This window comes from Hydra vulgaris, chromosome 01, assembly GCF_038396675.1.
Source record: "Hydra vulgaris chromosome 01, alternate assembly HydraT2T_AEP".
Lineage (NCBI taxonomy): Eukaryota > Metazoa > Cnidaria > Hydrozoa > Anthoathecata > Hydridae > Hydra > Hydra vulgaris.
In genome coordinates, this window is record NC_088920.1 from 63895582 (window position 1) to 63910386 (window position 14805).

At 28.4% G+C, this 14805-nt stretch overlaps 1 protein-coding gene across 5 annotated transcripts in view; it reads right to left on the reverse strand.

The window, feature by feature from the left end:
* Window positions 1–6907: 6907 nt before the first annotated feature.
* LOC136075525 (acidic leucine-rich nuclear phosphoprotein 32 family member E-like) overlaps window positions 6908–14805 on the reverse strand; it is a 62473-nt gene continuing 54575 nt past the window's right edge. For 4 of the 5 annotated variants that reach the window (XM_065788918.1, XM_065788917.1, XM_065788916.1 and 1 more), the window contains 3 exons: window positions 13006–13146; window positions 12477–12626; window positions 6908–7803 (listed from right to left, as the gene is read on the reverse strand). In XM_065788918.1, the coding sequence (XP_065644990.1) occupies window positions 7346–7803; window positions 12477–12626; window positions 13006–13146 (749 nt within the window). In that variant the 3' untranslated portion in view covers window positions 6908–7345. The remainder of the gene's footprint in view (window positions 7804–12476; window positions 12627–13005; window positions 13147–14805) is intronic. The other variant, XM_065788919.1, reaches the window with a different exon arrangement.

Below are 14805 nucleotides of genomic sequence, written 5' to 3' on the forward strand. Positions count from 1 at the left end.
TAAATACGGCGCACATTGACTCAATGTGCGCCGTATTTAAAATATGAAAGAAGTGACTCAAAAAACTTCACTATTTTTAAATGCTCTTCTTTCAGTATCTTCGTCATTGGTATTTCCAGACCCAGTTTTAGGCATGTCAACATATAGGCTTAACCGTTCTCTAAAGTGTACCTGAAACTTTTATTTTTTTAAGTCTACAGATAATTTTTCCTCAATTTTTTTTAGCTTATATTTTTTAATTTCAATTTTATAACTCAAATAAAGAATAAACTCAAAGCATCTTATCAAGCAATGCAAAGCTGAAATTCCTAGCCTCAAGGCTGACTCATTCTCAGTTTTTGCTTTTAATAAATCAGTATTGTTCATTCGATTTTTTAGATTTGATTCTTCTTCTCTGGATAAAAATGGACTCTCTTTTTTATATTGTAGATGAAGAGGTCTACAAAAGTGACAATTTGAAGGATTTACATTTTTCCAAATTTCGTCATCTTCTACTTTGAGCAATAGAGGCACAAAAGCTGTACTAAAAAGATTTTCTTCACTTTCAAGTTCTCTACTTGTGTTGCTTGTCTCGTATTTCTGTTTATAAATACTTTGGCTCGATGCTCCATCAAAATCAATCTTTCCATATAAAACTCCAAATATTTCGTTACCTTGACCACAATTAAGCATATCAATCATTTCAGTTATTCTACTCACAGTTTGATCTTACATGCTTTGAAGAGTATACTTTGCAGAAATTTCAGAAAAATGTATATTCTCAGGATAGCATTTCAATTTTTCTTCGAAAGTATCGTGCAAGGTAGGATAAATATGTACATTGTGTACAAGAGCTGAGTTTTTGATCATTTGATATTGTTTATCGCTGAGATCAGTGTTCATTTTTAACGCAAGAGCTTCCTCTACACTCATATTAATGGGAAAGGTTTTATTCAAAGTTTCATCAACTTTTTCTATCTCTAAAACATTAGAAATATTGTTTTTTAAAATAGGGTTTTTTTTTTTTCTCCAGCAGCATTTGCACTTTTTGCAGAAGCTAAAAATAGAGCTTTATGATGTTCAGTGGCTAGTTCTTTTATTTTTTTTCTTTTGCTTCGCTCTCCAAGAACACTCCATTGGTTTGGGGCCTTCCAGAATCAAAATGGCTATTTTTATTGTTCATAAAATTTTTTTGAAGCCAGTGATTTTCTTTCTAAATTCTTCCATAATCCTTCTAAATCCTTCCATAATCTTAATTTATCCACTCCTAATTCACGTATATTTGGGATAAGATCTAATCTTTTCATTGTTATTGTTTTTAAGAACCATCAATATAATAAAGCTAATATATCAGAAACATTTTAAATTACATTATATATTTTTTTACTTTACACTGTTTAAAATTTTATTTTGTTATGGCTCTAACAATTGTCACATTGTTAGATCTTGTAAAAACACTATATTACTAAGTTAACTTTATATTACAGGAGATAATAAAGTTGTTCAGTTAAAATTTTTCAAACATGTTAAAAACTATATTAGAGCAAGTAATACAAGTAAAAAAAGTAATACAAGTAAAAAATTTAAGTTTCCCGCCATTTTCATATGTTTTAATTATAACAAAATACTTTCAAAAATGATGGAAAACAAGGTTTTTAAGTGTTTGACAACATTTGTATTTCTTTAATAACTTCCAATACCGCAGGAGACCGCAGTAATCCCTTTATATTTTAAAAGTAGAAATGTTATTTAACTAGAAAATAAATATATATTTTTGGAACTCGGTGGAACATTATTTTAGCTGATTTTAGCTCAACCAAAAAAATACAATTACTTGCTGCCGTTTTTTTTCTAAAAATCTTTAAACGTGAACAAAAAAATCACACTTTTTTTTCTTTTTAGTAAATTTGAAATATATAGAGTCAAAAGATTATCTTCAAAATAAATATACACTTTTATTTAAATTAACAGTACTCTATTTTAGTTAAATAAAAATCTCACATTTTTCAGATTTATTGAAAATAATAACAAACTTTTTCACTTCTTTTTACTATAAAATACAAAATGAAAGTTTTACAAAAAATTATTTATTCTTTTAAAATAAAAAATTATTGCAATTTAATATTATTTAAAAAAGGGTACTTAAGTTATAAAAAAATTGCGAGGGGTTTGTTATCATTTTGTTGTTGTTTTGAGTCACTGTGCGGCGTTTTTAATTCTTGGCTTATGAATTTTTTTTATCGCTCTAATATTTTTCAACTCAAATTAGCTAAATTAAACACAAACAGAGTTTGTATTACTTCGTAATAGATAGAGAAGAATCTCGTATTTCACATAACAATTCTTTAAAATACTTGAACATTAAGCTGTGTTGCTCATTTAAAAAAACAACCACAGATTCATAATTAGTATGGAAATACTACGGTCAAATATTGACACAAAATTGTAAAGTTATCGACGATAAACATTATTGTAGCCAATGTTTTTTGAGGCTTCAGGTGCAGGGCATTTATCGAAAATTTACAAGGTTAGAATTTCTACATCAAGCAGTAGTTTGAAAAGTCATCCATCTCTTGTTCACTAAATATTAACAGAAACTTATAATGAAGCAAACATGATTGAAGCAAACAATTTAGATATTACTTGTAAAGGAAAATTTAATGATAATTTCATAAAAAGACAGCGTAGAATTCTAAAACAGAAAATAGTCACAAGATAAAAAAGTGCTCTCTTTATGATAGAATCAATTAACCAGTTGTTAGATCCTGTAGAAATTTTACTTAAGAAATATGGTATACATAACCTTTGTTTAGATAATGATGAACAAGTCTTGATTTCAGAATTGGTTAAAATTCTTAAAACCGTTAGAATCATCAACACATGTGGTAAGTGCTGGAAATTCGCTTTTTATTTTTAAATTAGTTAAACACAAAATTATTACATTAGTTAAACACAAAATACTGAAGCTTCTTTCAATTAATTTTTGTGATTTGAATGCAATAAAAAAACTTAAGAAATATTGCTCCCAAAAAAACCAAAGACTTTAGTTGTCAACTTCTGCAAAAATTTGATGTTTTTTAGATCCAGCCACAAAAATTTTATATTCAAGACATAAAATAAAGTAAAGTTTATTGGAGAATGCTTTAAACATAGAAGTGACCCAATTAGATTTAATTCAAGGTATATTATGTCTATACAAATAATAACATCAATAAAAGTAGTGTTCGTTTTGGAATAAGTTACTGAAACACAAATAAATTTTATAAAAATTTATAATTTTTTTATATTATTTAACTGTGGAACACGGAGTAATTATTTATAATTGTTAGACATTTTGAAATGTTTAATTAACTCATTGAGTTCATCAAGCATCATTTGTTTGTTATTGATATCACTTTTTATTGAGTTTATTTATCTGTTTTTAGTTATATCAGAGCCAGAAAATGATAAAGATTCAAAAACATGTTCTTGTGCTAAGCGAAAACTACTTCAAAAGATGAAGAAAAAAGTTACTTCTGCAAAAAAAAATTATCAAATTGATTCGGAAGTAGAGCAATTTATTTCTCATACACCTACGACAGATGAAGAACTGAAATAATTATTGTTTTGGTGAAATCATCATGCAAAGTATCCACACTTAGCAGTGCTTGCAAAAGAGTATTTTAGTATACCAACCTCGAGTGTATCAGTGGAGTCCATGTTTTCAACTGGATTGATTTTGAACTCAAAAAGAATGCAATCTAAGTTTTTCCTACATGAACATGAATCTCTTTATTTATGACAATATCAGTCTAATATGATTTTAATTTTAATTGAAAAATAAAAGTTGACTTAATTTAAAATTAAATTTGTTTTCTATTTGTCGAAAACAATAATAATTATACTTCAGAGCAATTTGCGCAGCCAGAAGCCAGCAACTTTATCAGTTAGTTGGTCAAGTTGCTAAGCATTTAGCCATCTGATATAAATATCAGCCAGCAAGATATATTATCCAAGCATGGCTTTAAACTCAAAAAGTACGCCTTTTGGCATTCTTGCTAGTTCCGAAGTACACCTTTTTGTGTTTTTAAACATACCTATACATTTTACTCTAAAACTCAAAAACTAAAGTTTGCATTGCATTTCGGACTTTCGATTTCAAATCAATGGTCCACAGCAGTCCGGAAAAAAACTTCACATGGTTTTATTATAAACTTTTATTTTACTTTTTCTATGAAAACCAGTTACATTTTGACTCCTGAAGTCGCCAATTGATAGAATCCCAAGTTAAAAACATTATTGATGAGCTCAAAAATAGTAAGAACAATGATTCTAATGTTAAATAACTGATTTCTCATGATTGTATATATATTTTTGATCTGTTGTTCTAACCCTAAAAAGTTAGGCTTTAATCTTATTTAAGCTTATGACTTGAAATCTAAAATGTTATTTACACTTCTTATCTACATTGTTTTAGAGACATTATTTATGCATAATTATAGTAAAAAGTACTTAAGAACATGTGATAAAGCTATATTTAATTAACGTAAAACACAAGTACTCCATAGAAATGGTCTTTTCATTTTCTTAGTGTCAATATGTTTTCAAAGCTGCAAGTACTTATTTGGTTTCTTCAATATTTACTTATATTTACTCATAGTTTTGCCAAAACTCGAACGACAATTATTTCAAAATATATAAGAAATAAAAGTGCTATTACAATATCTTTTATTTATTCTCGTTAAAAATGACCATGGAATGTTAAAAAAGTTTAATTTTATTACCTACATATATTTTTCCGCCTGTTTTATTCTCAAAAAGTCTCTTTATTGAAAAAAGTGCTATGTAAAATATTTTTTTTAATACAAAAGTTTTTTAGACCATCACTGTATAAATTTAATAATAGGTATGGTGTCAATCTATATAAGTTATGTAAATATACTCATTTTCCTTTCAGAAAAATGTTATTTCAAGGTTCATATAATACGATAACATAGCAAAATTTTATTTTTGATATACCTATAACTTTAGCTAAAAATACTGCGCGCTGAGTGATCAAACCTTAAAAAATGAGCGGAGCGAAAGGGTTAAAGAAACCTAAAAGGGGAAGTTAGGGGCAATCTATATAGTTCAAGCAGGTTGTATACATAATACATTTATTAGTTCAAATATTTAATATAGGTTTTCATACTTTTTGTAAAAAATAAATTTATAAAATGTTAAAAATTTACCTCGTTCTTTTAAAGCCAGATTATATGGGTATTTAAAAGGCTGATCTTTATTTTATATTTTTTTCCTAAAATTTTACTGATACATAGATTAAATATACAAACTAATGTCGTAAGCTCGTAAAATTTTAAAAGTTACTGTTTACTAAAGCTATGCATAAAATAAAATTTCACATATGTAATGTTTTGAATATAACAAACATTTATTTTTTAGGTTTTATCCACCACTGGCCCACTGTAGACCGCTCTAATTGTTATACAACAATACTAGGTTTTACAATGATAAAATCTATTGCAAAGATTGCCTTAAAAAAATTAATAAAGTTTTGGGGCCAAAGCAAAAAAGGTCTAGAAAAAAAGAAATTTTTTTAACAATATTATAAAGGGACCTCATCAAACTAAAAAATTTTACTCTATTTTAAGTCATTTATAAAATAATAAGTTTGCAAAGATGATTGAGTCATAGGATGTAACCATCAAAAACATTGCGTCAAAATATAAGGCATTTATCAGATGGCATCATAGAGTATTCCTAATAAATTATAACGGAAAACTTACCATATCTGTGTTTCGTTGTATTTCTTACACTCAACTTATGAAACACGCAGCAGTTATATGTAACAATCGGCCATTTTATAGTCAACCTCTAACACGTCTTAAAATAATTGTCTCAGAATAATTAAAAGAGTCGATAAATGGAGTGTTTACCTTATCAAAGCTTTGTTTTTTGCCAAAACTTTTGTCCAGTGTTTGAGAAATTCGCGTAAGCTGTTAAGGTGAGTTTACTTTCATTCTTTTTTTCACGGAATGAGAAAGGGAAGGAGAATATATTCACTTCGACATGCGTAGTATAAGTTTTAGTTTTGTCCAATAGAAATTTACTCAATGCTAGCTTAATGCTATTGATTATAGTAACTAATGCTATTATTAATAGTAAATAATAATATTATTAATAGTAATTACTATATTACTTTTATAAATAGTTTACTGTTGATAATTTGTTATGTTAGGGAAAACCATGGAAATATAAAACAGATAGAAGTTCATCGAGCCACAAACATATATGCAATTTCAAGCCGTCTTGGGAGTATGCTTGTAACCGACAATTAAAAAAAAACAAGTTTCCCTGGACAAAAAAACAACAAAATTCGCTGAAATGAGTTTTATAAAAACATTAAAAAAAGAATTATTCTGCGGAAATGCTGCATAGTTATAACCATTAGTATTTGCAACTGTTCTGCAAAAGGTTTATTAAAACTTGGTAACTAAATAGAACTTTATTTTAAAAGCATATGTTAGTTTAGGCTTCTTTTTTTGCCTCAACTCACAACACGACATTTGATTAAAAAGAAACTTAAACATACTAAAACGTTTTTTAAATTACTAAAGTTTAAAGTTTCATTAGCTGTATATCATAATTTTATTCATACTTGTTCACACTTCATTCAGTTAACATGAAGTTTATAAAAAGTTGTTTGCCGCTTCGTTGCGCCATTTTTTATGTTTATACTTGAATATTATTGGCGAACCTTCAAAATACTATATTTAAAATTATAAAAAACGCACCTATTCGCGTCAACGTATAAAGGTTAAGGGTTTAAGTACATTATTGATGTCGATTTCTTTTTTTTTACGAAACTAAAGGTTACAAGCATAATCCCGAAGAACTTCAATGCGGTTGAACTTCCATCTCTTTTATATTTCCATGGAAAAACAAATAGTTTGTTGTTGTTGTTGTCGTTGTGCGTAAAAATTTTATAACATAAATTATAAAAATCAGTACAAATCTAATCTTTATATACAATAATATTAAAAAAATCTTATTGCCGTTGTACAAATAAGTAATTTTAAAATGATTAAATAATTGGCACTCTTATTGTACTATTATCGATGTAATTTTAGAACGTTAAAAAAGTTTTTATCTAATTGTGTAGAAAATTATAAAAAATATAGTTGAATATAGTTATTTGTGTAGAAAATTAAAAAAATATAGTTCGATATAGCTACCTGTGTAAACATGTTATACCAATATAGTATAGTACAGCAAACGAATGGATAATTAAAAGTTTATGCTTTTTAAAATGGGCTAAGAGTTTTTATTATATCCTTTTTATTAACCTCAAGAATATTCTTTTTTGGATCACAGTTTTTTTATTGGTTTAGTTTTCAGCATTGGAAAAACATTTTAGTGAAATATCTGGCGAATGCTTTGGCGCAAGTTTTGGTGAAAGATTGGGTGAAATTATTGGTAAAGGACTTGACCCGCGCCTAATCAAATGTTTTGAATTTTCAATATCAATAGATGGTTCAAGTTTATCGTGCGACTCATCCTTTTCAACAGGGAAAATTACGTGAATGAGATCTTTTGATTCTTCTATTGCCCTTGTTTTTAAAGGACTCGTTACATTTTTGGATTCAATTTCTTTAATTGAAGAGTAATAGGAACTATCTTCATTAGGTTCACTAGACGAATGATTTGATTGATTTTCATCATAAACATCATCATCATCATCATCATCATCATCATCGTCATCATCATCATTTAAAGGAAGATAGTAGTCGCATTCATTATTGCTGGATTGGCAGTATTTTAATAGTTTCTGTTCCATTTCTGTAACTAGATATAAATATTTAATTAAAAGGGAGCGTCCATAAAGTACGTTCATAGATTTAAGGTAAAAGAGGGTGGGATTTACCCAAAAACCTTTAACTGGGTACAAAAGGAGAGTGTTTTTGCGAAGCGTTTTAATCTTTCTTAAGAACTTTTTCTGAAAAATTGACATCTGTTTCTTTAACAAAAAGAAACTAGTTTCTAGAAAGTAAAGGACAAATATTTTGCTTTTTTCTGACTTAGAAAAAAGAAAAATAATTAAGGAACAAAATAATTTCATATTTTGTGAGTTTGATTGTTATTTTGGATTAAAGTAAAAATACTTTAAAGCTTACTTTTAATTTTTTATTTTTCTATTAAAAACTTAAAGCTTACAACAAATTAAACTTTAACTGCTTTTTAATTACTAATAGAAATTAGTTTTTTTGCAATATAGCATACATACAGCAATACAATTTATAAACATACATTTTTTTATTTTTTATTTTAATTAATATTTTATTACCAATTTTTTATTAATAATGTACTACATAAATTTATTCAAAGTGACATATATTGACTGATTGTTAGGGATAGGCAAAGTTAAAATACATTAACAGACCGTTAACGATATACAAAGCAAAATCTAATTGAATAGAACTGAACTTTTGGGAAAGATAATATTCTACGTACATCGAGTTTTTTTGTACAGGTTTTATTTCAAAGTTTTTTGAACGATACAGCCTGAAAGGATTGTACTTTATTGTAATATTTTACAAACTTTTTCTCGCACACAATTTTCTATAGATTGAGTTTAACTGACTAGTAAATCAAATAACACTGTACGATTATAGTGCAGTCACATAAATTTATTCATCATAAAGCATGCAATCGTTAAATTTGGAACGATGACAAATATAAAAGAATTTATGAAATATTTAAGCTAATGCAAAAACTTCAATAATTATTTTAATCAAGAGGAACATCAAAATTATAAAAATGTTTTTTATTTTAATATTTTTCATTATTTCGAATAAATATACGAACGTTTACGCGAATCAACAACATCGACTTTTGCACAGTGTCTTTGGGAATTTTTTTGTTCTACTTATGTCCACTTTCTAATCAAATCTTTAGCTGTACTTATTGTTTTGCCAATCTAACGCAAATATCCTTTGCCGATTCCCGAAAAGTTCTCAAAACTTCTAACAAACTGTGGGTAGTTTGGTGGTATTTTTTGTATGAACTTGATGTCTCTATATTGTACCACACTACCATTTTTTTAAACAATTACAAGAAACAAGATCATGCCAAAACCAACATGAGGCATCGTAACAAGGGCAGTCCCCAAGGAGTCTCTCACGGCAGGGGGGAGGGGTTGTCATATGTGTTTTTTTGCCATCTAGAGACACAAAAAAAAAAAAGAAAAAGGAAGATTCTCATTATTTCACTTTAAAATTGCCTACTGAAAATGCCAAATGTACAAATTTGCCGATTCGAATGCATATAAAACAAATTTGAAAAAAGCGGGGGGCGGAGGGACACTCCCTAGACCCCCCATTCGGGACGGCCTTGATTGCAACTTAAACAAAATGGGAAAAGTCTAGCTTACACGCATTCTTTGATGTAAACACCCGAGTTTAAAGTTTAACAATGTGATAAAAGTTTGAAATCTCAAACCGCAGCTGCGTATTGCTTGCCACAAGAGAAGTTTCTTACCAAATTTATCAAATAATTTATACTTGAACTTGTTGCTGACATGTCCACAAACAATTAAAGTATGAAATTTTGGACCTGGGAGATGCTTGAAGTTACATTTGATTTACGTTTTATCATTCATAATTATGCAGCCATTAAATTTTGTAAGCACTTCGTCATAAAGTTTTTGAGCTCGAGTTTTAACAGTCAGTAATTGCTTATCTGATCGCTTTGAATATTTAATGGCTTGATAAGACTTGAAATTGTATAATTTCAAAAAAAACGATATTCAACGTTTCGAATTCGATTGCATGCTTTAATTGCATGCTTTAAATAACGATTAGATTTCTATATATCCAAAATGATTTGCTCAGTATCAACTGTCAAGAATTTACAATCGTTTATTGGTTTTTATTAGATATAATTAGGTATAACACTCACCAAGAACAATAAACAAATCCGGGTCAAATCACATCATTCATTTTTGAAAGTTGTACACTTTCTAATTTGTCTACTGTAACGAAAAAACAAATGGACACTGTCAAAGATAGCATAAAAAAAGAACAAACAAACTTGGATCGAAAAGATAATTTATACCGAATTTCTAATTTTATTTCTATATATAACTTCTATTTTATTTCTAATCTAAGTATTTCATTTTAGTCTTAGTTAAATACTTTATTTTAGAATTTTTAATTGTCAGGTTCCTAGTAAATATCAAGAAAAGAAAAAAGAGAAATGGTCTTAAAATAACACTGAAGCAAAAAGTGCTTTAAAACAGTTTATTTAAAACCTGTCTGGACAACCTAGTTTAACAAAAGTGTTTTTCAGAACTCCTTTTACTTCTCTCTAAACTATTTAAAAGTGCTTAAGTAAATATTGTTTTCCCGACAGTTGGAGTACGACTGTTGTTTTCCTGTCTGTTGGAAAATCATTCTAAACCCTCAATAACTTGAGGGTTTAGAATGATTTGGAGATCATTCTGAACCCTCTAACTATTATTTGATCAGTCTTCTTTCTGTTATTAAAAAGGTCTTGACTCCTAAATCAACAAAAGTCTAAAATCCTATCTTGAGTCAAATAACTGTTAGACAATCAATACGGTTTTCAATATTCTTGTTCTAAGGCTGATTTGCAACTGCTGTGACTGAAAGAGTTTATCGTGCATTAGATAGAAGTGGAGAAGCTAGGGCTAATGGCCATGGTACATCTGAAGTTTTTAAAAAAATTTGGCATGCTTGTCTTTTTCATAAGCTGGCTACATATGTTGCATCTGGGAAATTTTTTGAGATTAACAAACATTTTTTTTAACTGCTTCATTAAAACCATCCTCAAAGGCTAACACTCCTCTCTATTTCCAGTAACATTTGGAGTTCCTCAAGGTTCAATCCTTGGCCCTGTGTTATTAAGGTATTATTCTAGTAAAAAGCAATGCACCAGTGATTAAAGCATTGATAGGTTTGGTACGTTTTTTTCAAAGTAATAGATCTTTTCGTTGCATTATAACTATTCTTGCAGTATTCATAAATTAAATGAAATGTTGTGGGATGATTTTCAGTCAATTTGTTTCATATTTTCTACTTCTAATTCTTGGCCGATTGTCTGACCAGAAGAATCAAGGTGATTGCCAAAAAACTATGGGGAATAACTATTTTAGGCATATCACAAGAGAGTGGTGTCATTCTTTATTTGACAGGGTTGAAAGCTGAGACCACTGATGCATGCACACCACAAAACAACATTTAAACCTAGCAAGCGCAGAGGTCAACAGCAGTTATAGAGAAGGGCCACGGTTATAGAGAAGCATGATGTCTGAAGTTGAGCTCAATTAATTTACATTAACATAATTAGTCTACATTTAAAAATTTGTTTTCAAAGTTTCCACTTCTTATATGCATGAAAATTTCTCTATTGTAAGTTTTTTCGTTTTATACCAATTCATTCCTAGCAAATGTGACAAAACTATTCCACACGGTGTTGAATAAAACTTTTGCGTGCACGATAATAAAAAGCAACTTTATCAGATGCTAACATTGCAATGGATTTTAAATATTGTTTTTATGAAAGGTCAGTACTGAACGATACTCTAAGAAGATTTAAAGAAGGGGACTCAGTGAGAGAATTGCCATTCTATATATAGGAATGTCGGCAGTATTGCGATAGTTGTTGCCGTAAATAACTGAGTTATATTGAAGCAAGAATTTACGAACCACTTCAAGATTCAATCTGCTACAGATGTGAGATCAGATTCAAGATATGTTCTAAGTTGAGTCTTCAGCAAATAGATAAGATGTTGTCAGGAAGATCGTTGATGTTGATAAGAAAAAATCCTTAAGTAGAAAATTTTTGACAGATGTAAAAAATATAAGCCGAACAAGGCTGTAAATAAAAGGCACAAGAGAGCACACAATAAACAAAAGATTGAAATCGAGATTGAGGAGAACTAAGTAAAAGTGAATATATAAGTGAACTTTTTAGTTAAGTACAGAAAAATGTTAAATTAACTAAAAGTTGAAATCTTTTTTGCTTTTAAAGTTTTGAAACTTATTAGGGATATTTTTTAATAAGTAATGCGTATGTACGCAGAGAGTGCGCAAGAGTGAAGTTAAAGGCATACAGGTCCGTACACTAAGGGGAATATTTCGTCAGTGTTTTTACTGAGTACGTACTTTACAGACGTCCTCTAAATAAAATTTTAATTTTAGCGTATTTTACACTTAATAAACGCTAAATAGACGTAAGTACACTAAATTACACTTAACAGATTAGTTACACTTATAGACCTATAAATAAAGTTTTAATTTAAACATATTTTTACTTAAATAGTTCAAAGTATTAAACTTTTTACATTACCAATTCCCATAGATAATAAAAAAATTACAGTGCTGAGGGAGTAACTAAGATAAAAAAAATATCAATTTTATTAATAAACTTTAGTTTTAAAAAAATTTATTAATAAAGTTTAGTTTTAAAAAAGATATAAAGACTAATTAAGATTATACCAACATTATAAGACCGCATTGGAACATACGGTTTAATTTCTGGAGCAGAAGTTGCGCGTGGCTTGATTGGTCTAATGTAACCGCCAGAATCGTTTTTAGTTAAGGATCTGGTCGAAAAAGCTGGTAGGGTTAAAGAATTTTTTTTTCTTTCTAAATTCAAAAAATTATTAGTTAAATTAACAATATATTTTGTGGTTTTAACTATTTAACAGTGAAATAATAGTTATAACACTTCTTAGTTGTTTTTCGTAAATCAACTCTATTGCACCAAATCGGGTTGTTAACAAATCTGTAGTAATAAATCAACTAATAAAATCTTAAAAAATCAAAGCAATTAATAATATATGATTTTTTTTTTTAAGATTTATGATGTATAAATAATTTTATTTTAACATTTTTATAGTTTAATGGAGTAAACGCGATGATATCATTCATTACTTTTTTGATTTAAATATGTGTTGATTTTTACTGATTTCAAATAATCAATTTAGGTGCAAAAGAGTTAAACAAAATACCTAATAATGCTTACGATGATTTGGCACAAAAAATACAGGAACGCCATTTTCAGAATTAAAATGAGGCACTTTTTTTAATTTCAGCTTCTGATTTGGTATAGCAACATTTATTTCATTCATTAGATTCTTGATTTTTTCAGCATTTGTACACAATTCTTAAATAAAAAGTTTTATTGTATCAACTTTTATATAACATAAAAGAACATTATAGCTATTAATTAAAATATTTTAATTTTCTTTTGCACAGGTCATGAGGTGGAAGTGCATACTATTTCTTGCGGAAAAAAGATTAGTTGACATGACCTTAAACTTATTGAGGAGTGGAGTATATATATATATATATATATATATATATATATATATATATATATATATATATATATATATATATATATATATATATGTATGAATCACTAACCGCAGAAAGGCAACAAATCCACAAATCCTAAAATTACACGAAAGACAAAAACTGCTTCGACCTTTTATTTTCAAACTTGGGTTTTTTAATTTTTTCCTAGTTATTCAACAGTTAGTAGGGGTCTGAAAGATAAATACATAATTTTTTTTAATGTATTTTCTTATGAGTGTAGGACATATTTTTAAACATGGACATGATCCCTTTTTGCAGTAAATAAGGTTTAAAAATAAAAAGGACCGACTAAAGTCTTGAAAAGTGCTTTTTTTAGGCAACACTAATTAAATAATGCCATTTTATTGTTTTATTATCATAATAAAATGCATAGTACAACTCAAGAACGTTATTTATGCAGTTGGTTGATCTTCTTGAATGAACACAGTAGTTACAGGCCATAATATAATTTCATTCCGATATCGGAGCTTTTCATCCGGAATTTTACCTAAATTTTTCTTTATATCAACAATTTTTAAGTGGTTGATGGATATTAAAACTGAATAGACTTTATTAGTTGGTAGTACAAAGTCCCCTATAGTGTTTCGTAAGCGAAAAATGTCACTTATCAATCCAGCAATATGCATACTGCATTCAACCTCCGCTGGTTCATCAGAAGAAACTGACATCTCACAATATTATGAGATTGAAAACGTTACTTTTTTCAAACTTTAGTACATTTTTCCCATAAGAGTCATTGCTTAAGCATGTTTTCTTGTAAAACTTTTTCTTTTAAAATTTTTTTTCACTAGGCCCCACAGTCAATAAAATCTTCAAATGGCATTTTTTGCACAAAAAATTTTCCAGGAACTTTTGAAGAACTGTTAATCAGATTAATTACTTTATTACTTTCATAAGATCTCAACTTTTTTTAGTTTTCTCCTTATAATTCCAAAATCACGATCATTAGGCATAAAAGAATGTACCCTAACAGGAAACACCAATTTTATTTTTTCAAATCTCTTAGTTTTACAAAGAGTCATCATAAGTCTAACAAGGGTGTGGTTCTTGTTTTGACTAGCACAGTTGTCACCAAAAAGGTAAAAAAATTTAAGTTCATCTGAAATTTTGTTTTTTACGTACTACATAAGCATAGAGCAAACGTCGTTTGAACCTTTGTCTCTTTCGCTCTCATGATAAATAAAAAGATTATTTTTTGGGAAGCAATGTTGTGAATTCCAAAGGCGTTTACTGTGAGTTTCATGAAAAAGTTAGTATCTTGTACTGATATGCACGGTCATGTCACATTAGACATGTAATCTACACATAATCCAACATGTTTAGGGTCTTTTATGCGTTTCTCTGTGGTATCTTATTTTGTTGTAAAACTTTTTAACCCTCCTATTATGGACCGTAAGCTCTGCTACTGCGTGTCTTTTCTCATTGTCATTAAGAAAAGGACTTT